This window comes from Diprion similis, chromosome 2 (assembly GCF_021155765.1).
Source record: "Diprion similis isolate iyDipSimi1 chromosome 2, iyDipSimi1.1, whole genome shotgun sequence".
NCBI lineage: Eukaryota > Metazoa > Arthropoda > Insecta > Hymenoptera > Diprionidae > Diprion > Diprion similis.
The window spans coordinates 15,802,866-15,827,483 of NC_060106.1; the positions used below are offsets into that span (position 1 = coordinate 15,802,866).

General features: G+C 41.2%; 1 protein-coding gene and 1 long non-coding RNA gene across 3 annotated transcripts in view; both read right to left on the reverse strand.

Moving 5' to 3' along the window:
- Nucleotides 1–23,601, reverse strand: part of LOC124416138 (rap1 GTPase-activating protein 1-like) — a 140,660-nt gene extending 117,059 nt beyond the window's left edge. The window contains exon 1 of one of the 2 annotated variants that reach the window (XM_046897032.1): nucleotides 22,769–23,601. In XM_046897032.1, coding sequence (XP_046752988.1) covers nucleotides 22,769–23,586 — 818 coding nt within the window. In that variant the 5' untranslated portion in view covers nucleotides 23,587–23,601. Of the gene's footprint in view, nucleotides 1–10,753; nucleotides 11,033–22,768 lie in introns of those variants that run through there. The other variant, XM_046897033.1, reaches the window with a different exon arrangement.
- On the reverse strand, nucleotides 12,546–20,432 carry LOC124416143. Its single transcript, XR_006930755.1, has 2 exons — nucleotides 19,905–20,432; nucleotides 12,546–14,559 (listed from the first exon to the last, which is right to left on the reverse strand). It is a non-coding gene; the product is annotated as an uncharacterized LOC124416143 (long non-coding RNA).
- Nucleotides 23,602–24,618: the final 1,017 nt, after the last annotated feature.

The window sequence follows — 24,618 nt, forward strand, 5'->3', positions numbered from 1 at the left end:
ACTGCACGAAGGACGTGTCAATTTCACATGGAAAAAAGTATTCGTATGAATGGTTTCAGCTGAGGTCAGTTCCACATGTGGGACTAATCGGAGCAGTTTTATTATATCGTTTTTTCTCGTTATTGATTGAAGCCTTTCGCGTTTGGTTCAAAGAACTTTCATCGCATCCGTGTTTTACACACGCGATTGCTTCGCAGATACCGAATCCTCGTCGTTTAGCTATATATCGAATGTGTTCATGTTCGTATAACGACGAACGTATCCATCAGTATCGTCACTTTCCTTCGTACATTGTATCTGGCAAACCAGAGCAAAGATGAACTGGAGGTAAAGCAGTTGACCAACAGAAAAATGCTGGAGACTGGCACCTCTGCGTGTAAGTCGCTAATTAAACTCTGCATCGGTGCAGTTTGTATGAAAGGATTACAGGATTCTTGGTTTTACGAGGACGAGGGTTCAATTGTCCGTATTATAGTAAGATAGTCCGGAGCCTTGAACCGACGCTCGTGCCAATGGTGTATTTGAAAACAATGGACTCGTGGCGGATGATCTCACTGAAGTAATCTTCACCGCAAGATATCCCCGCGAGCCTGCAGTAGTGCAGTTTATTACCCACGTTTTGCAAGCAAGCAGACTGACATACGCTTCCAGAGCCAAGTTGAAGGCTTCGGTATAATAGGCGAACTCTTGGTTGCTTATAATTGCACATAACCATGCGTCCTTACCACTCAAATGAATGACACAGTCACACAACCATACACCGTCGGTTAAAAAAACTTCAGATCCAGACATGAACTGCCACTCGACACAGACTCAATTCCTTTCTCGTGGTGAGCGTTTCTTCTCTTCCAACAAACGACCACGAATGATCGGTAAGAGATCATCTACAGTCACTTGGCACAACTTTGTGTGAACACTATAATTTTGACATTTGACACCGTAGATGTAAACAAAGTGGAAAGTGGTTACAGTAATAAAGTCTCAATGTCGAAGGTACGCTTCGAGTTACAAGTGTCTGAAAATCGATTGCGCGGCAATTCACGATCACGAGTTTAAAAAAGAGATAAACAATAGCGTAAAGGATCGTGATTGATCGGAAAACCGCGCGCAATTTCTCTCAAGGTAAAAAGTCGCTCTGTGCACCCCATCGTCTCCCAATTTCCAACTACACCTATACAATAGTATCTTTACCGATGTCCTCAGATTGCTCTTCGAACGTTATCCACCCAGCCTGCATCCCATCGAATGTTTTTGCACCGACATAAAGAATTAAAGTGCGCGCGCTTAACGGTTTCTCTACACACCGTGAAGTCTGCGCAAGTTGGTTCTTGGTAAAAGAAATTCAAGTAGTATTTTTCTGCAGCTTCTGTTACAGGTGCGCAGCATGGGGAAAAAGGGCGGAGAGAAGAAACGGGACGGCATGGCACGGCGCTCGCAGGCATACACCCGGATAATCATCATAAGATGAACCGCGCGGGGGAGTGGGTCACTAGGAGTCAAGGCTTCGGGTGGTCGATATTGCACCGCGGCCACCTCCTGGTGCACGCCGAACGGCGCACGCCCCTGCCACCTACCACCTACCACCTACCACCTACCACCTACGCCGCGTGTAGGTGTACAGGTGTTCGCCGAAGGAGACGCGAGAGTCTCTCGACCTGCGGAACCTCGGCAGTTGGGCGCCATGCGACTCCTTCTCCTCTCCTGACGCCGGTTCGGATTTCGAAATAACAAAAACGGTATGACGACTCGATCAATCAGTGACCTGAAGTTAAACCTGCGCGAAGTGAAACACCAGTTTCAGAGGGAAAGAAGAATTGAGAAGAACGGTAGTGTCGAAGAAATTGTCGAGATCAAACGAAATTTTAAGGAACTCTTAACTTCCATTGGAGACTCTGCAGGTTCCATGTATAAAGGGAAAGTATTTGTTTTTTTTTTTTCTTCTTTTTTATAGGGGATGAATCTTTGCGGAAGGAATGGCGAAATAATTTACCGAATCGAAGCCCAGCTGTGCTTCAACCTCCGGTAGCCAGCCTCTCTATTGTACGATTTATACACCCAACGATGTTGTACCTACGTGTGCGTAAGTATGCGCGATATAATGCATGCGACGGCATTGCTAATTGCGGCTAATTAGGCTTAATTAAGGAGGGCCAGAATCTACCTACGTAACGTTTCGAATCTCGAGGGAGCCACTCTTCGAATATTGCCGGAGCCCAGGTGCTGCTGCTGCTCGCGAAGTAAACGAGGAATGATCGTTAGAGAAGGAACATTATTTGTTTATAGACGTGATTACCAGGGTGTCCGTAAATTCCTCTAAATATATCGTGCGCTGTGTATATTGTATACAGGAATATACGTATACATGCGTCGACGCAATAACAATCTCGAAGAAAATCGTCTATTAGCTACATCGTAAAGTTTGAAACTTCGAGGCAAAACGGACGCGACGCGTTAGCATTTAGCCAATTGTCTAGTTTATAAATTTTAATCAATTTCGATATGGTATGGATGTATATGTGTGCGATAGTTTATATTTTACTGTCACGCAAACCGTGACGTAATATGTGAGCATGGCAGCTGTTCTGCGCGGGGAATTCAAAACGCGTGCGTTTAATTAATAATACTGAACGCGGTTACTCAGCTTTTACTAAACCCGCTGGTATAAAACGTTTAAAAATTAGGTATATCATCATCGATATTAAAAACAACCACGTCGTCAAAACTGTCGTTAGTTTTGAATATTCTTTTCGCATTTCACGAAAATTTCGCTATGCCGCACGTGCCATGTACGTGCCTAAATATACATATAGTTCGTCTTCGAGAGAACACAACCTTTTTACCCGAAAAAATGTAGATTTAAACAAAAAGCTTTAATCAATAATGACAGGAAATTAATCTTTATTAAGCCTAAAAGAAACGAGTTTTAAAGGATACCTTCAACTCAGAATCATGGTGCTGGATACCAGAATCAACCCTGCAACTTCACGCAACGCAATCTCGTTGATATGGTATTTATACAGTTACTCAAAGTAAGCCACGCTAGTCTTTACAATTTTTTACTATGAACTTTTTTTTAGCAAAGATGAAAAATAAATGAATGAAAACGTCAGTGTGAAGTTTTTTATATAATGAGTAACGAGTATTCGAGAAGAAAATGAGATAAATTGCACGTACCGTTCTCTCAAATACACTATATATGTATGTAAAGAAATGCGGCGCAAAAGTAGTAATTAACTGTTTTGCAGGAGTTCGTGAAAAGGTGAGGAGTTCAAAAGCCTGGAGATCATCAACGGCATGAAAATTGCCGTAGGTACATATTCCGCATGATCTGCAGGGTAAATTTGTTTCGGATCGCTGCATTATGCTCCCCGAAGTCTGCATGTGTAGTATTTATATGTTACATGTATGCATAAGTCGTCAATAGATCCGTATACGCGATACATAACTGGATACATATACATATACATATATATATATATATATATATAGATGTTAGCTATCGAGCAAGGTTTGTTATCTGCCAGTCCCAATCGTGTAATTGCAATTCACCGTAACGATCATTATCTACGAGTATACGCGTATATTATAGCCTGACAGTGAAACAAGGAAATTCATACGTCGGATATACATATATATGTATACAGGCGGGCATTACACAGAAACAACGGGGTACGTTGGCCAACAATCCTCGCAATCAACCGCGGATCTGTTATTAGGTACATAGAAGGAGGAATGAACGAAGCCTCATCATCCGCCGAAAAATATTCCAGAGACAGAGGATCGATCGATATGTATAGAGAGTGAATTTGTCAAACAAGTGGAACATGCATTCAATCGTCATATTAATCATGCGGTATTTAATTACCGCGAAACTTTATCCTTCGAACCCATGAGAGACAATATCAGTGATTCTATGCAACAAATTGCTTCCACCTTTTTCAAACTAATTTCAAGTAATTATTAATGGTAGTTACACATTATATGCGTGATTAGATCACCATTTTAGATGTTCGATGGAAATTACTATGTATTTCTTTTTTTTAAATTCTGTCTAAACAATCAGCGGAGGAACCTGGCAATTAAAATCTGTTCACAATCGCACACAATCGTCGTTATCATATTGCTCATCCATTGAACAAGTCTACAAACGTCTATAACTTTGATAACACGTAAAGCATGGCGGAATGCCTAAATCGGCTCGAATAATGTGCATTATATATACTATTAAAATTTCCATCTGTCCCAGAACAGCGTAATAAGTTACTACTATGGAGATTACATGTATGCCGGCGGTGCAAGCTCTAGTATAAAACGTATCGTACAATATATAATACGAATGGAACACGTAGCTCTATCTTATCTACAGACTCTCATAATTGGCCTAATAACGTATACTTTATTACGCCTCAACATAAACTTTATGCCCTGTTTCCTTGTGTTTATCCAGCGCGTATAACCATTTTACGGATGGTCGATATTTCTTTTTACGACTCCCAATAATCGTCCAGCACAATTCTAAGGCTGGATCTTACCGAGACTCCACACCAAGAACGCTGGTCAGCGATGAATCATGCGTGTCGCCTAATCTATCGGAAGACGTACCCAATTATTATATAGGTATACATATAAGAGATTTAAGCAAAGTAAGAACATATCTACAGATGATTAGGACTGTCTAACCTCGATATTTTAAACAATTTTTTGTCGTTGCTGCGCAACGGAAATTGATTTGGTAAAGTTTAAGGGTGTAACGAAATCAAACTTCTAAATCAATTTTCCCAACTTCTTTACCGCAAATCAATAAAATCGTACAGAGATATCTATGTTTTTCGACATCACGCGCGTTGTTCCATGGACTGAATTTTATAATGCGAATCTCCGATTTGCCAATAAATTCCAAACTTCAGTTGGTACGTCGCGGTAGGAAATGCAGCCGCGCTTTTTTTCTGGCACAGCATGCATCGTGTTACCGCAAGTACCGATATACTTACACCGAGTTTGCCGTGCCACACATGTGTGTCGGCGAGCAGAAGGGATACTTAGCTGGTAGCAAACGTCACTTTCTAACGAGAAGCACGAACAGGAATGAGTCGACAGGTTCGGATAGGTGGGCATTAGCCTGTACGCTGAGTGGTTAGAAGTCGAGTATTATCTGTCGGACATACATATAATTATAACGTGCAACAAGGTAATTTGCAAGCCAGAGCCAGATCGCGTCTCCGGCTTACATAATTGATAATAATTCGCCGCGGCATTTGTTACTATTCTCGTATTTATACACCGGGCTGAATTGATTAAAATTTTCGGATGAAAATGTCTGAATAGAGGTCAACGCCCACGCAAAATGAAGACTCTGTAACGTTTTGACTCATCGAATGAATAAAAAAAAAAAAAAAACCGGAAAGGCAAAGATCCGGCTTTGCCGCGAAAAAGAACCGAGGAAACAAATTTGCCCCCGCTTTCAACATCCTTGCCTTGCCTTTGATCCCTCTCGAGGTCTGAATATTATCTGTATTGGTGTATAACAGGCGGATGGAAAAGATAAATGAAACCCATGCAAATTCGAAGTAATACGATTTGAAAGCCTTTCAAGGCTTATCGTAATATTTCCGTGGTACATGTTTTGCACGTTTTATAGGGTGAGCTTGACAAACGTTAGAGAATTTACTTCAAACTTTAAAACCCCGTCGATCGTTTATTTATACTTCACAAAAACTTGAGTATAACTGATATTCTTTACGAGTTTAAATACTGTAACGTAGATATAAGGACGCAAAGTTAAAAAAAAAAAGTTATCTCACGACTTTAGGCTTGCCCGATATTGAGTGAATCGTTAAAAAGCGAGACGTACTCCTAATTTTCAAAATCGACTTGTTCATAGTCGCTCTCAATTCGCGTAATAATGACTATTTTGTCTCAACGTTTCCTCACGTAAACGTCACCACAACTTCGGCCTCAATATCCTTTCCGATTCATTAGTGTACGTATATCTATGCAATATGCAATCCTATGAACTTCAACAGTGACGCCATTATACCGCCGCAACGAGGGAAGAGTACCGATCAAGATAAGTGAAAACAATGTACTTGTTACCATTTAACAATTCCTCGATCACGGTCACGAAGTCCAGAAGCATAACAATGCATCATATATACAATATATCAGTGACGAATATTGCACGGCGCGTGGTGAGTACAATTCATCGCTTTATCGTAGCCGAACCAAGCTTGATTATCGCTCAGGAGGCAACCTTGGGAGACCGAGTTCCATAGGAAGTTAATTTTCTATACAACAGCAGCAGCAACACCCACGCGATATTCTTAAAAGGAAGTAGCCTGACTCGTGTTAAAAAATACAAATATTGTATTTTTTATCGATCCAGGGCGCGACGATTCCTTGCTCTACGTACACACCGTTACAATATTCCACCTCGTCTATTAGCTATTTGATTATGAATTAATCTGTAACAGGATATACCGCAGCTGCACGTCCTCGACGCGACGCGGCGTTTCCTTGTCATCGTAGGAGAGACGCAGGTTGTTGTAACGCATCGGTTTCGCCGCTGCCGCTGCCATTCCGCAGGCATATAAGGTACAATACGTGTAGGCCTGTGTTTCCATACTTAACAGGAATAACGGGTAAGGGAAAGGACGATGTTTTCAATTTTTCCATTTCTTTTTTTTCTTTGTCATTTTTTTTTTTTACACACCATTTTTCACATCACCGACAGGTTTCACGTCCTGCAGCAGCAGCGGTAACACTCGCTCATGCTGTTTTATAACCTCGCGATTTATATTGCTCAGGTTCTGTGTAGCCACGGCAGATTTTACGTTCATTTTCAACACCGGAGTGGACAGATAAAGTTTGAAAACGCTGATACGAGAGAGTTCTACGAAGCAACAGGCGAAGTGATATTCGCATCAAACTTTTCTTTCCCATCGCATAAATTTTATCCATATATAATGTATATTATACAGATATTCCACTCTAATGGTGCAGGATTAGAATTGCCTGTAGGAATTTAATGCGAAATCACGTAACAGTTTTCCCTCGCGCTTTGAAGGTGGAGAAAATTTTCTTTCAAACAAACCGGTAATTGAATATTGGTGAATTCTTCCCGTCGCCAAAATTATTCTCGCGCAAGGTCCTTTTCACCAGCGATTATACGGTTAAAAGGAAAAAGAATACATACTTTGAGTGGTACACAGGATTACATGGTTTCCGACCTCGTTTAATGGAGGCGTCCATTAATTACGCGAACCCTAAATGGCGGCGGGAAGGGGGGGGGGGGGCAATGAAAATCTCACGTTAACTATTTGATCCAGGGAATATGTATATATTATTATTATAACAGATAACATTTTGTATTAAAAAAATCAATCCCGAGCATAGAAAATATTAAGTATGAATACATGAAAATATTAAATAATTTGAATTATTTAAAAAGTTATAGTACAAATCTCACATAGGGGGAGGGGGGATCCCCCTATATTTTAACACATCTTACCAATGGGTCCGAATTAAAGAAAAAACACCTCACGTAATTAATGGACGCCTACTTACATGTATATAACGTTGATCAAGTTCATTGAATAAGTTTGTCAATTTTCAAGAAACTGAGGAAAAGAGAGACGCAACTTTTGTTCAAGTAGTTTATGATAATAATTTCCCTGATGTTGAAATAGATAAATTTACATGTTGCATTAGTCATACGTTAATCGTTTCAATGACTTCACTCTGGAAGGAGAGAAAAAAATACAAATCCTCGAAACGAAAAGGAAAATAAAAAAAAAATTAAGAACAGGATCGAGGAGTAGAATAATTAGGGGGGATAGAGTTAAGCCCAGTTTTTCCAACCACACGCGTCGCAAATGGATTCTGATCCTCGACGTCTCCTCGCACATACGCATCTGCCACTCGTTAGATGACAAATATCCTAGAAGCTGTTACATATATAATCCTTTTTGCCTCAACTCGAGGTGATTCGACCCCGGTACCACACACGAACTTGACATTCTGCAGAAGAATAGAGGAAGAAAAAAATAAAAATAAAATAGACGGCACGTTATCTATTCCCAACTTCGTAAGACCTGAATATCAACTATACAAGCGCCTCGTTTCTTCCTCGCATCGTTTCGCTTGAATTCAATCGTAATCACGTTCAAAGCTGAAGCCGCAAGGCGCGTCCCATATATATTATAATATTCAATGGCAACGTTTGCTTTGACAATGAGTCTCATTGGAGGGAACGTGGGTTTATTGTAATTAAGAGCTCTCCTTCGTCGCAAGGCGATCGCAACAACGACCAAATGCAAGTGTAAATAATAACAACACGGCGTGTTCGTAATCCGTCGGTCGCTTTTGCAACGAATGAAAACATTTCAAGTTATACGAAAAGGGCATAATCCACCGTGGATTTAGGTCAAGATATAAAAAAGAAAATTCTCGCAGACTAAAAAATTACTCCTCGATCAATTAGCACCGCGGTTTAAAGCCTCTCTTTGCCCTTTCAGCTTCACATACATACGTATATATATATATATGTATATACATATATATATATATCGTTTCTGCTGTGTATTTTCAACGAGAACGCAGCAGAGCGTTTACTCGAATACCACTTATACTCTCACTTTGCATTATACAATAGCCTCGGTATATGTGTAGCTAATGCTCCTGCATGTATGTAGTAGTATATACATACATGTATGAAAAGGTAGCTCATAACCCGAGGCTCGCTGTAGCGTAGTAAAAATAAAGTTTACAAAAATAAAGAAAAAGAGGAAGAAAAAAAAAAACAACACGGAAAAAAGATCGAAAAATAGAGAGAAAAAAAAAGACATTACCCCGCAGTACAAAGGCCCACCGTTTATGTGCGAGTTTTCTCATTTCTTTTGCCTCAGCCCAGCTACCCTCAAAAGGGTACGTATACGTATATAAGTGTAGAGCCTTTTGCCCCGAAGGTTTTAAAACCCGAGAAAAACAACGCCGAAAAATCGTCGCAACCGCTCATCGCTTCAGAAATTTGCTGACAAATAGTGGGATGGATGGGATTTGGATCGGTGCGGTGTATTACACACGGATTATTGATCTGGGAATGATATAATAACATATAAATACTATAGTTGTTTTGAAAAGGGAACACGTAATATAATAATAACAACGTCGAAACGGAACACGAATTCAATCATCGGTTTCAGATTGAATTAATAAATATATGCGCACGGTGCGTTAATTAGACGATAAAACGACGTGTAACTCGCTGTGTAGTTCGTGTAAATGATAATATTACAAGCCGTTTCGTAGAACGAGCATATGTTTAATTTAGTTATACCGAATGTTGGCCGGTGGCTTCATTAAAGTGGAAACGGACTTGAGTATGCGTCGTCTATACGGTTAGTGGAAGCTTTACCTCCGAACAAGTTGGTCATAATTGGCGTTATTAGTGGCCGCGGTGTTTCGGCCGTTCGGTGTGTGAATCGGTGAACGGTTCAGCCCGAGCTTGTACTCCTGGTATGGCCAGGTGCGAGAGCCGAGCTGGATGGCGAAATTCCATATAGAGGTACGAGTGTGTACACGGACACAACGAGACAAGCCGCAACAACGAATCCCGGCCACGTCTAGTCTATTCCCACAAGTTATTGTCATAAATACGTGAACACGCCTCGTGCCGTCGCAGAAGCTCGGATGAATAAATTCTCCCGAGCTTGCGCCGCCGCACAGGGGCTGTAAAGTCGTTTTTATTCAAGAAGGTGTCGGAGCGAGCTCAAGTAGCACGGAAAGTGAGCAAGCAGTCGACCAGACAACGCTGATGCTGATAGGCAGCGTTTTAATCCGCGGATAACAGCCGCCCGGAAGCCGGAATAATATCATAATCATTATTACGCTGAGATTGGTTCTAGTCTGTAGGTTTATTTAGTGAACGTCTGGATCGAGGAAAAAACGGGGGAACCTTGACTTGGCAAAATATTGAAGAAAAAAATTACTGTTTTGCAATTTTATGAGATGACTTTTAAATTTAGCTGGGATTTATTAAAGTATTATGTAATGTTTATTGAAATTCAGGCAAATTTGAGCTTCCGGAGAAACGATTTTTTCCGTAAACACATTGATGGATCTCTTTGTTAAAACAGCGAATGACAACTTTGATTTGGAGAAGAGACCGATACGTGACTCAGGAGCTACTTGTTTGCTTATACCTACGTATGTGTGACTTTAGTTTGAAACGTTTCTGCGAGTGAATTGATTCGGCGAAGATTCAACTTGCAGGAAAAACACAAGGCAACCTTCTCGATCGAAAAAATGAATCACGCGCGATTCAGACTTATTTCACTCTATGTACCATTTCAGTATTAAATAATTGTTTTAAACGAGCTGATAAAATCACTTAAATATAATCAATTTTTATGGACTACGCGCTCAATCTTGTTCTAGATCGTTTTTATCAAAACGAAGAAAATACCATACAATAAAATTTTTCCAATTTCACAGTTACACAAGACATACTTGAAACTGTTCGTAAGTTCAAACCAAAAAAAACAATTTCGTGACGGTTCGTTTGGAAAAACGTTAAACTCAAACGAATCGGCTGACAAGAAAGTCACCCGACGGCAATGAAAAGTGGATGAATTAGTTCGAAAAACACGCCCAACGTCGGTGTAAATTCCGAATAACAACCCACCACAATAAATAAGTAAAACAAGAAAAAGTCTAGTAAATCGTGTACCAATACGTAAACGAAGTTTCAAACTACCTGTGGAACGTCATGGTGGCAGAGCGGCGAGGTTCCGAAGCGTTGCCGACCTCCCTGATTACTGGTCCGGGGGTTCCGGGCACTTTGAGAAGGTGACAGGAGGCGACATGGTGTCCAGGATCATTCGAAGGGTGCGGAGACACGCCACCCTGGACGGTGCAGCCACCCTCGGAAAGGTGGCGAAGAAGAGGCCGGCGCATATCGCGATCCGGAGCCTCGTCAACCTCCAGCTCCCTCCTCTTCCTCACTTCCTGTCTGCTGCCCCTTTCCTCGTCCGGCACGCTTACCGGCTCGTCTCACTTCGCGAGCCTCTTCTTATCTGTTTACGAAAAACACGGCACCCGCGACACGCAACCGTAACACGTTGTGAATCGGGAGCCGACGGAGGATATTCGGCAGCTCTTACTGGTCCGGCGCGTCGCTCGCGACTAGAGCACACGACGGCGCTGGTCCAGCGTCCACCTCGATATACGAACGAACAGCCTGACGATCAGCCAACCCTCGTCTCGTGTTTCCAGCGACTTCGCCTCACTTGCCGTCCACCCGCCGGTAGCCACGGATCTCTCCTCCTCGGTTACGATCTTCGCCGAAAACTCCCTGCAGGGAGAACCGCTGCGTTCGTGAGTGGGGCGACGCGGCGCCATCTGGCGGCAGCTTTGCCAAGCTACGGCTGAGCTGCTCTCTCAAGGTAATGTAGGGATTTTTAATAGCCGGCGAGCACGACGGAGAAAAAGAAGAAGAACGCAGAGATCTAACTTTTCCTTGGTTTCTTTCCGGTATAAACTTATCAAATTTTCTAGAGGAACTTGTGAATTTCTGACGAGGATCGTGTCGTTATGATATGGGGTTTCGAAGGTGCGCTTGCGGTATACGAACAATTCTTGTGTTATCGACAGCGTTTTGCGTCGGTAAGAGTGACACGCTTACAATTAGTAAGAAAGATTTCGGTATTGCTTTGCATGTTGCGTAAAGGGCTTCGATTATGGAACAGCATTCGTGAATGACACTTTCTACGGTAAAATTTCGATGGAATATCACACTACGAATCGATTTCAGTGCTCATTATTATTAGAGTGTCGCTGCCGAATTTGAGGTAGATAGTTTAGTTTTCAAACAGATAAACACCACTTGTTGTGTTGTCTGATAAATATCTGGTCGTATTTTACTTTTCTCTGACTAAGATGTTTGTGAGCATAGATAGCAGGTTTCGCACTCGGAGGAATTGACCAGATATTTCATTTTGCTTCTAAAATACTTGGAGAGACTGAGATAACGTAATTCCGCATTCACTTGATCAGTGAAAAGAAAACTTTAATCTTTCAAACGTATAAATTATAATTGATTTTCAAATTCCCGTTTAAATTGCAGGGTGTAACAATCCCGATCTATTGATTATGCACATAGTGGAATGAATAATAGCCCAGATAAGCCCTACACGATTATAACTGCAATTATTTTCCAACCGTTTCACACGCGCCAGTCGTTTATCAGTTTACTGTATCCCTCATTCACAATCGGTGGGTATGTACGTACCTTTACATACATGTATATATTTCCTGTAGGAAGCGGGTATTACATCACATCTAGTTATATTCTTTCGTCATGCTTCAAAACAGAATCAGATATGAAAAAGTAATCTCGTGAAACACGATTGTACGTACGTACAGGTATACTTATATACATACGTTTTGTACGTACTATTATCGAGTAGGCTGGAGTAAGTTTTCAATTTGTGGAGGGATATTAAAGTTCAGTGAATATAAATGGTTCTACGGTAGACGAGCAGGGCATGTGATAAGTAAATAGTTTATTGATTGATTTTACACATTAGTAAAATATATGAATATGATGATTAACGAGATATAACATTATTAAATCTTAATAGCGTTTAAATTAATGTGTATATGTATACGTATTTTTCTATGTGTCTTATTTACGTATACCGTCGTACATACACGTACACATGCGTGTTAGACATATGTACATGGTGGTTCATATTTAGTGAAAGTAAGAGTACGTGCAGTCTGATATAAGAATCTTTAATACAATATAATATATAGTATAACAATAATTAAATAACATTAATATTTTTTCTTATTTCTTCTAACAACTAAATATTGTCTAACGTGGAACAAACTGGGCATCATCCCTTGGCCAATTTGTTGATACAATGATTTTATTGGCATTTTGGAGAACTTGACCGGGAGTCGTAAAACAACAAAAACCAAGTTTAACGGTTATTCAGCGAAATTCGGGATCGTATACTTCATGTTAGGAAAAGGAAGCTCACGGCATTAATCGATGAATAATTTTCATCGTTAGCAAGACCCGTGCGGTGAAATTTATTCTTATCTATATTTTTCAGCCAAATGTAATTTGCAGAGTTATGCGCAAATATAATTTGTAGACTTCAAATAATACTTCAATCTACGCATAAGCAGTGTATAAAAAAATTTCACATTAAATTATCGCGTGTATGCATTCGAGCTAAATTATTTTTAATCAAAAGTCTTTTCTTTATCTGTCTATCTACCGTGATTCGAATTTAAGTTTAAATTGCACATCGCATTAGGATGATTGTAGCAAATCCCACGTTTCTTTCTCTCGGTACAGCAATTTTGATAAACAAATTGCGTATTAATTAAAAACTAATTAAGACATCGGGAATCTGAATCGTCGCTCCCAAAAACTACCATCATTCCGCACATATCTTATACCTTTTGTTTCCACAAGTTGATCCGACTTGTTTAATAACTCTCAAAAAATGAGGCAAAAAAAAACTTCTGATTTATCGTTTGTCCGAAATGCAATCGTGATTGACTAGTAAAAAGCGTCGTTGAAGTTTGAACTGTAAATTATAAATGCGACGTGGATAATTCCGAACAAACCGAGTGGCTCGTTTGCGGATCGATCCATTCGTGTTGCGATAAAATCAGCAAGAATGTGCGGATATGTTTGCGCAGAAGCCCTCATTAATTCTACATTACAGTGCATTAACACAGCCTTTGATCGTACCGAACGCGTGGGATGTAAGATGCAAGTCGATAAGACGAAACATAGAAAAAAACACAATGAAAAGAAAACGAAAAAAAAAAAAAAAAAAAAAAAACAAGCGGAGAAAATAGCTCGGGTGTCTTTATTAATCAATTATTCGGATATGTTCAGTGCAGGCTAATCCACGATTTCACCCCAGCATCGCTAATTCCAGACTCCCAGCTAGTCGTCGGATCGGATGAACCCGTAAATGTTGTTCATCCGTACGAGCGGTTCCTTAGATTGTATCTGCAAACGATCGTTCTACGTGTCAAATAGCACAAGATGACTCTATAGAATACCTGAAACTTATACGATATAACAAGGGGTTTGGTAACGGTTTATAAAGTCTAGTCGTAAATCACCTCAGCCGCGGTAAGTGTACGAATGAAACCGCGAACTTCTCTCTATAAGAATATTGTATAGTGATACGTGCTAGCTGCTAGGATTCGCGTTCTAGCAACGCATGCGTCTCTTATCATCTATGTATCCTCTATGTCCTCTGCAGGCGCTGCAGCTTCGATCCTCAGCAAGGCCGTGACTAGCAGCCGATCTGCGGCAGCATCGAGGCCAGCCGGAAGACCCTCGTCCAGGCGAAGACCCCCGACGACGCCGAAGATGATGCTCCGGAACCCGACGAGGAACTGCTCGAAAGATTCTGCTGGGATACCTGGGCTGAGTTCAGAGTTTCCCGGGCCGGCGTTCCCTGCACCGATCCCAAATCGCTTTCCGATTTCCTCTCCTTCTGCTGCTGCTGCGGAGAGTACTTCATTCTGCGGAAAGGTATGAAATTTATGCTTCCGATTTTTTACACCCTGGAAATGGGATTCGGACACTGTCTTTGGATGGATAGCTACAGAGTTTTTTTTAGTTTTTTTTTTTTTTTAATTTCGTCAATTTTATCAGGAGTCGAAGAATTCTGGGTGATGAATTTTTACGTATAACGAAGTCCACGTAAGCGGTTATGCTAACTCCAATTATGTATCATGCTCTCTAATGCCTATCTATAGCCGACTGGTCTCAACTACCGATCGATGGTGGCCATTGGCCCGCTTTGACCAGTTTTAGCCAATTTAAGTTGCTACTGGATCTACCTGCCCGATAACCAGTTCTCTGGATGGCTTTGTCGAATTAGGTCGACGCGTTATTCCGACTAAGGAGCGGTGAAAGGCCACGCGGTATTCTTTCTTAATTGACAATCATCGGGCTACTCTTATACCGTGCATCTATCTAAGGTGATCCTTGCGCTTTTCATGACGCGATTAAGCGTGATTGAGGAGTTAATTTTACCGAAGTGTGAGTTAGAGCGTTCGGAAGAATTGTTGGCTAAGCACTGATCCTATATGGAAAGACGCTTGACGCGGTAGAAGAGATTTTTTCAGACCTGAGCCTCGGTCATCGCCTTCGAAAATAAACTTTCATTTTTTTTCTCCCTCGATTCTGTTTGGACAAAACGTTATCGACAGTCTTGTCCCATCTCATCCGGTTGTGCGATTCCTTATCCTCAACTCCCGACGAGGTCGAAACCCATCCAATCTACCAAATGATAACTTTTTATGAACGTAGGTTCTTAAAGCGATTGAAATGAACTAGCTTATATACTCTAACGTTCCTCCCTTGAACTATTCCACGAAGGTAATCGTGAGAGTGATTATCTCCATTGGAAGGTGGAATCTCCTTTTAACTGTACAATGAACCATCCCTGCCTGAATCAATACCGTGCTGCGTAATCTTTGGCATTACAGAATCCAATGGCTGGCGGTATTAGGTAAGCTCCCATTAGGCGACAGAGATTACAGTCGTCGTCCTTGCTTTTTGCAGCTTCCTCGTTTCGCGAGTAAACATATCTATTAGTCATACATATATGTATAACGAGTAAGGAGGCTAGTAGCAAAGTTGTATCCAGCACGTTGACGATGGTTATAATAACAACGGTGCATCGAAGATTTTATATTATAACGCTGAGAGTTGCGCAAACTTGTGAAATTATTCCATCTAATTAGCAAAGTTTGTTTCTGAAAAAACGCGTCAACCCCTTAATGTATAATGTTTCATACAGAGTGGGTGTAGGGCAAGGTAAATAGAAGATTATCGTGTGACCTGGAAAAGTTTCTCCGTTAATTAATTAGTCTGCGGTTCATTGTAATTAACGCAATAGCCTCGCCTCTGCTGCGCTGGGGCTTATTTGCGCAACTTTGATTACGAACTTGACGTAAACACTGCGCTGTATATTAACAACGTCAAGACACGCAGAAGCAGCTCCAGCATAGAGCAATCGAGTCAATTTGGAGTCAAGGGGATCCCAGTTTTTCACTCATTTTTTGCGCATCATTGCTGCACTGTGCGACCGAAGTGTAGCCTGAGGTCACGCGTCCGCTATTCCTCTCTATGACCATCTCTGAGCTTCTATCTCTGCGATGGTTAGCTCATATCGTTTGCCCTTGTCCTACTATGAGTCGAGCTACGATTTACGAGCTACGACACTCCTCGTTTCTGGCGAGTTTCAGGAAGAGGATAAGCTGGAAGCTAACTACGGAGTCGAACTGCACCCTGAGACGTCTCATCGTTTCTGAACAGGGCGTGTGATTCAATTTTTCACAGTTTAGAGCTAACTTTTTTCTTTTTCTTTTCTTTAATCTTTTTTATTGCAAAAGATTGACTGTGACATGGATTGAAGTAGCTCTGGTCTAATTAATATAGTATTTATTTTATACTGAACTAATTGATAAGCTGGCCTAACTGAGATTCGAATATTATTTGGGAAGGTAAGGATCCCTGATGATTTAGAATTGAATAATGCTGCCACTGTTTGATTGCAATCCTTTCTTGAACTTCGTTTGATCAGATCAGACGATTTTTAACTGAGCACAGTAGTAGTTCAGGATATCAGCTATAATATCCACTTGACCAATGCGGTCAAGAAATAGTTCTCATATGTTTCTGAGTACATTGCATTGCTAAATTTGAGTACGATGTGGTTTATTAGTATGCTTCTCAGAGTTATATTTACATAATCTATCTAATATAATTGTAGATCGGATGTGAATGAGAAAAATGAAAAAGAAATTCTTTCAGAAGACAGATGTTCGAGTAAGGAAATATATCCAGAGAGTGTCGTGTTACTCGTTTATTCACGTGTTAACGTCGGGTTTTTTCGCAAAGCGATTACATCAGCAAGTCGCGTATATGGTATAGCGTATGTGAGGTGTGTATGGACCCACGTGCTTTTGTATAATGTATCTTTCCGCCTTCGATCGTGTCATATTTAAAGATAGACTGCGTGACGCGTTAAACATCTACGATAGAATCAATTCCCTTCACATGCCGCATCAGCATCGAACTGTTATGCCTGTGTCACGTCGTGTGTATAGTTTATGTAGCTACGTTTTCAAGCGGAGCTCCCAACGGCTTAATGAGCTAATGTCGTTACGATCGTTACTGTCATTAAAATTAAACGCTATTGGCGTTCACCCTCGGTGCTTGCTAGGTAGGTACCTAGATATATGCAGGTATAAATACCCACCGCACCTCGTATAACGTGTGGTCTACTGTACACGTATGATGTGCATACATAGATAAGAAACTCGGAAAAAAACTTGACCCGAATTGGGGGGAGCCGGAAGAATGGAAGCTCTCAAACTAAATCGACAGAACTAAATCTGCACGGGGAAAAGGTGGCGTCAAAGATATTGCGCGAATCTGTCATTCACGTGTCTCGACGAGGAGTTTTCGAGTCGTCGCGGGTCGCGCCTGCGCCACTGTACCCTACGTCGTCGTTGCTCTCGAGGGTCCGGAGGCCAAGCCCACGACTAGACCTACTTTTCTTCCACGATGCAGATCTGGGGCAATGATTCTACCCGCAAACTCCAATTGACCGTATGTTGTTTTCCTAAAACCATCTCGAGTGCGACGTGGAGCGCGATTTTTTTTAACGCCCCGGCGAAAAGATCGTCTGGTTACCTACACGCTGATCAAGATTGGACTTCGGATTCAGGAAGCGATTATCCACAGTGCGGAGTTACGATTAATAGACTACCGCGCGTGCGGCTTCAATGAAAGTAAAAGTCGAATCAAATGAATTACCAGATTAGGCACGAGACCTTTTGCGCGACAGCTGTGGTCATTTTTTTTTTTTTTTTTTTTTTTTTTTTTTTTGCCTCAGCGTTAAGCAATGTTTCCGATGATGTTGAAAGTGAAGAACGTTACGGTAATGCCTGGGCGCTGGATTTATCTTTTGGTAAAAGTAACAAGTTCTGAAATCGCTGCTTATGGCGTAATGGAACTGAAAACACTTTACACTTACAAATTTGCAGTAGCAACGAAACGTGAAAACTGACTAATCAATCTAATTAGACCGGAAATTGGTCCATCACAAGCCCTTCTTATCCAAAGTAAATGGAGTTCAAATCCCAGATTTTATTACTACAAAATTTTAAGTAATTTCCAAAGCTGTGCCTTACAATTAACGTTATATGATGAAATATGAAGTTTATACCCATATAGAAAAACCTTTGCTTTTCATTACTTCTGCAAATGTTCCGAACTGCGATATGGGTAATAAAAAAACTCTGTCATACGTATTTTTACAGGGTATCAGAATTTTTGGGATATTGATCTAGCTGCGTGGTATAAGCGTATCGGAGGCTGGCTGAATCTCTAGAGTAAACAAAATGCCAAATAAAACAACACACGGAGGGGCAAAGTACACAGCTTTGGTACATACTGCAGAGATACGTCGACGAATACACGTGAAAATTCCTTTGCCAGCTGTCTCTCTCCCGGGCTCGGCTGTTCTCTGTGTACATATAACATATACCGCGTGCGCTTCGTAATCGATGGATACCGGCTGCAGTGGCCTAGTTTTCAGTATAATCTGTTTTACTTTCCCACTTTTATGTCCCGCTGGCTAGTTTGCTGTTCTGCCTCAATTTATACACGTTTATTTATATGTATACAACCACTAAGCCTAAAATGTAACGCGTCGACACGAATGACTTTAGCTTTTTGCCCAAACGCGATGCCAACTTTATTGATTTGAAGTTTTCAACAGAATTGGGTCGATTTATTCGACGAGAGGCTTCTCTGGCTTTTTTATTTTATTTTTTCTTATTCTGTTGGCTGCAATGATTTATTGAGTCGTTTCTTTTGTTCTTTTTTTATGGTTAGGTACTTGTTTAGATAAATTGTTGTTGCAGAACTTCTCTTTTCACCGTCGTCTGAAATTTTTCTAAATCCACGGATGACCTGTTTCGAAACGCTCTTCAAATTACATATTATACGAATGACACACGGTGAAAGAGTAATTACACTTGTTCCATATTTGAAGATTGGATATTTTTGGAACAAGAAATCAATTGGGTAGATAAGACCAGTTAAACGGAAAAAGAACAAGTGGCCGATTCGACTGACCTTGATAAGCCAGCCTAAAACATGCCCGTTCGAATACGTTTCAAGCCCGCAATAGAAAAATATTATTCAAAGCTATGCGAGTCACCATACGTGTTAATAACCCGAAAACTACTATACCGATGAATTAAAAAATTTAGTTCGTTCTTAGCTAATTGTAAGAAGAGCCACGTCGATTGAGCCCAAAATCATCAAAATACGTTGGTCCGCATCTTCGAGGTGCCGGAATTGTTATTTCATTTCGATGTTGTTATGCAAATAATTTGAAAACTCGATGACCGATGACATTCAAAATTCAGTCAGTCTCAGGCGCTAAGCCCTAAAACGTTAAAATCTGTTGAAAACTCGACTTTAATTTTCGGAATAATTCTAATAATTTCACGGTTTATCTTTTTTTTCCTTGATACAAGAAGTGCGGAAAGATAAAGGAAATCTGACTTTAACTTTCCGGGTGGACTTCAAACTGTGTAACTGAAACGCACAATCTTCACGTAATGGAGTTATGCGAATTATGCGTTACTTCAAAGAAATTACGGATAAGAAGCAAGAAAAAAAAACAACAAGAAACCGCACTCGAAGGTTATAAACTATTTTCACCGCAACGCAACTACGCGTTACGCGTATAAGCTGTACTTAATATGATTTAGCAAAAAAAAAAAAATAAGAAAAAAAAATTGATAATGAAAAATAATTCAAGTGACTCGTCACTTACCTGGAGCCTGTCGGGTTGGCCTCGCGCTTCTGTTTTTCGTTATGAAGGAACAGAAAGTAACCGAAAGGAAGGCACACACTGCTGGGGCCCTTCAAGCTGATTCGAGCTGGTACCACTCTACTCCCTCCGCGAGTCTGCGCGGTTTAGCACCATGTAGGTACCGGTGTGCAAGTGTAGGTGTTGGTGTAGGTGTAGGTGTAGGTGTAGGTATCGTAGGTGTGGAGGAGCGCCGGTGCACAAGAAGAGCGTCGTCGTCGCGACGCAAAGCCTGCGTTGTGTAAGGACGGCGAGAGCCGCGATCGCTGCAACGAGCTCTGTATCTAATTGTAGGCTAACACACAGCGATCGTCGTCACCGTCACCGTCACGTCCCCCCAACGCGCATGGCTCCAAAGAGCTTTCGTGGCATTGGGCCGAATCGTCGCGACGCTGAATCGACCCGGGTCTCCGGAAGTGCGGACCAGGATTCGCGCTTCCAGAATCCGGTCGCATCCGGATTTTACTCGAGGAACGCGGTTCTGATTATTGTACGGATGGATATGCTCAATGGCCTGTTTGTCGTGCGACTTCTGTGCTATTATGCTAGATTCGTTTTATGTTGGTTCGTGTCTTTGGGGCTGGTTTCATTGGCGGAATTATTGGCTGGGAATTGGATCGTTACGCAAAGTTGACGTCTTTACAAACATGGACTGTACCGATTTGGTTACGTATAGTTTCTTTCGGGAGAATGAGGCTTGATTTTTCAGATTTATGTAAAAGGTCGACTAACCCGAAAAGTCATTTTAGTTCATTGATCGTCGTCGGTTCAGGATGTTTGTATATTGAGACCGAGGAATTACTGGAATTGATTTTTTAAGAATTTTGAAAAGTGTCTCATATGGTCGTGAATTGGTTCGGATCTATTTCCTACAATTCGTAAAATAAATTTTTTGCTAATCGGATAATATGTATCGATAAAAATATAGTTTGATTTGAAATGTTGCAACAACTGCGAGTCATCTTTTAACCAACTCTTGAACTATTTTCATTTTTCACCGCAACCGTAAAACATGGTTCTGGGTAGGTACAAATGAAAATAAGACTTGTAACTATAAACAGAAAATCTACCAGTATATTGCTATTCTTGTTGGCTAATATGCTCATTCGTACCACAATATATGTTCTTGTCACTATTGCGATAATTTGATGTTGATGCAATGTCAAGACATTATTAACTGAAAAAATATACTTAATGTTGCAACAAAAAATGTAGTGTCGACACTCGACAAGTATAATCGCAGGAAATAATTACTCGCACCATATTTTCTTGTGATTCCAACAGCATTTAAGTCGTCACTCTAACTATCCCAATCCCACTATAGAATTTATCAGTAACTTTAAAATATGGAATTTTTCTCAGTAATAAGTGAATTAAAATGAGTTTGGTACATGATATTACATTTACATATTACTTATTCTCTTCATTGATGTAAAAACTAACTTCTGTTCTCAAGTATCTATCAACTGCAATCCACGAGTGTCTATTTTCTGATAAAAACCTGGCTCATAATACACTAGTCCCTTTCATGTTTATCGCAGGTGATTTTGCGGCTTGTGAGTTACAGGCGAGCTGCGATTCTAACCTTCTACAAAAGTCAGATAAAAGGCAGGAAAAGGCCACGCCGTTTGAAAGGGCGCACTGTTTCCTTCGGCGATAACGCATTATGCACAGAAACCTGTATGCATGTACGCACTTGGGTCGACGGGAAAATTTGTGTCTATATGACATTTCTGCATACAGCCGAGAGACAAATCCTCGTTTATCCCTCCAATCACTGTATGCTGCACGCGTATAGACTTGAGGTGATACGTGTATTTTATAAATCCTCTGCTACGCGGTTTATTCACGAACGGTGAAACGAGTGATACTATAATTTAGTTATAAATACCTGCAGAATTTTTCTTAAATATAGCCGTATCATTTCGAACATAAAAATTATATAAGTTGTGTGACAAAGTATTTTTCACAACTCAAGCAGAAAAATAGGCGATTTTAGTCGCCTATTGAGAATAAAGAAAAGACGCTTTTTCTTAACGAATAAATACTAGTTAGGAAATGTAAAAATATTTCGCCACCAGTGGAGAAATGGCCATTTTCACACTCATTCAGAATCATCACTTTTGCCCACTCGTTGCAGAATGTACTATACTTTGAAGCTCGTGTCGTATTGTCTAACAATAAGCTTGGATATATTGTACGTATCCACAGTGTACATATGATAAGCTTATATACGTACATCGCGAGTATATAAATAGTTGTTTGTTACCACGGTCAGGTTGACGGCGTGATCTGATTTTAAACTGCTGCATCTTCCGAGCAACGACATCACTCGAGTTTAAGTCCAGCAATGCATTACTCGCGTTTCTAGGAATTATGTAGGTACACGAGTACAGAGTGAACGCGGTGCAAAGATAATATCGGAAATACTTCCTCCGCAGGAATGCCATGTGGCGCGCAAAAACCATCTTCGCAATTAGCAGTCCAGACGCCAAACATGATCCATACAAACAATCAATTTTGACCTCCTTTTCAGGAAAACCGGTCAGTTACTTTTCCGCAGATTTCAAACGGTTGCTTTGGTTACATGAATTTGATTTCATCGATAATCGTGTATCCATAATTTACCGAAAACGTGCAAAAAAATTTTTGCAATCATGTTTAAGAATCGATGTCTAAGTATGTGATCATACAGATAACGTTTCGGCTTCTGCAGCAGTACGCAACAAACTCGGATGCAGGACGATCAGGAAAATGATATATAACAGACTGTAAATTGCGACGAATTTTCCGATCCCTTCACAAATACTCGAGGCTCAATAACTCACCAGTGACGAGTGATGGTCTTCGAATACGTGGCACTTTTGGGTGTCATCGGGCTGCTCGGCGTCGGAGGTACAGAGTTGTAGTTCCGAAACTTGGCGGACAGTGATGCAGATGTTGGAAGTGAAGTGTAGGAACGATACCAGTTAGGGTCGTGGACGGAATGCTGAAGGTTCCGTGACTTGATCTTGTGATCGGCGAAGTCCTTCCGCAGCTGGTCCAAGCATTTGGGAGTCATCGGGGACGCGGGCACCAAGCTCGGAGTGTCGAGCGACCTGCGAGCCATTTTTACAGGAGAGTTTGACCGGGAAGAATCAGAGCGATGGCCACGAGAGCCATGGTGCATTATGTTGCCCCACGATCGCCTCGACTTTGTCTTCTCGTAGGTGAAATTCTTGTCGGAATCTTTCGAACTCGCCGAATCCAACGGACTGTAAGGCGACTGGGATAGCGAATTTCTGTCGTACCATTTCACCGCTGAAGAGGTGGACGAGGTCGAACCTGATACCGAGGACAGCCTGCTACGGGGATGAGTGAAGTTGTACCAGGCTGACTTGGACTTAGAGTTGAAGGATACTGGACTCCCCTGATTTGGGCTGCTTCGAGGCGATCCAGGGAAACTTATGGGGGAGTTTTGCCCCGAGCTATTCAGATCCGGCGTCTTTGAACTTTTCAGAGACGCCGAGCTGAATACTCGAACTAATTTCAGTCCCAGACAGTTTTTCGATTTCTGTTTACCGTGTTTCGAGCTCGCGTTCTCATCGTTTTTCGCACCCTCCTCTTCGCTCGCAGACTGATCCGTCAAACGGTTCGTATTGTTCATTGTGTTCGAACTTCAGAGCCTTTTTTCCGTTATATTTTTTAGCCTCGTATAAAAAATTGGATATTTTTACAGCAGAAATATGCAAGTGATTTCACCTCACGTTACGTCTGCCTCAGCTGTCTCCGAGATAGTTTATCGCGAAACGTATAACACCACTGAGATCTGGACTCGATTTGTATTCGAGGACCTGTTGCCCCATTCATCACACATTCGACAAGCTACTGAACTGAATGGAAACGTATCTGTATCTCGGAGCTTGCAATTTCCTACAGCTGAACCGCACTAAAACCGACTTGCTACCACGACCGGGACACGCGGCAGAGACGCTGGAAAGGCATAAACCGCATCCTTCCTGCAGCCGCGTATCCAGTATAGACCTTTGCTCGCGTAATGTTGCGACATAGATTACACCGTTGAGATAATTCAGATTTGCCCGTGGCAAAAGATAGCGAGACTAAGGGCTCGATTGTTGGTCGCACCCGGTCTTATATCTCTGCAGAAGATCCGGTCTTTGTCCGTCCCCGTGTCTGACAAGGTCTTCCTCTTCCTGGTAAAACGGAACGAGTTTCTTCCTCTGTCGTGTTATTCACACTATCCTCGTATAGGAACAGCTATATGGTTAAAATCGGAGCTGTTCACGTGCCGAGCACGTATTGAACAGCCATCTGACACTGTGCACGAGATGGAAGTTGAAAAAAGGCAGAAAGATTGGTTGATAAATGAGACAGTATCCTGAACTGTCTATAGAATATCCATTTTGTTCAGGATCCGAATTAACGCGTTCGCAGTGTTTTGTCCCGACTGGTATGTTATGTGGAGTGTATGGTATTATATTCAAACGTTGTGGTATGATAAAATTTTATGATATCCAGTGTGTCATTATTTACGATATAACTTGTACGGATGGAAGTGGTGTTGAATCATTTGAAGTTCACTTTGGACGACGTTTGTTTTGTCTTTCATCGACCAACTTACTTTCGATTGTAGATATAGCGCAGTGATAATGAGAGTATTGAGACAAAATAGTTGTTA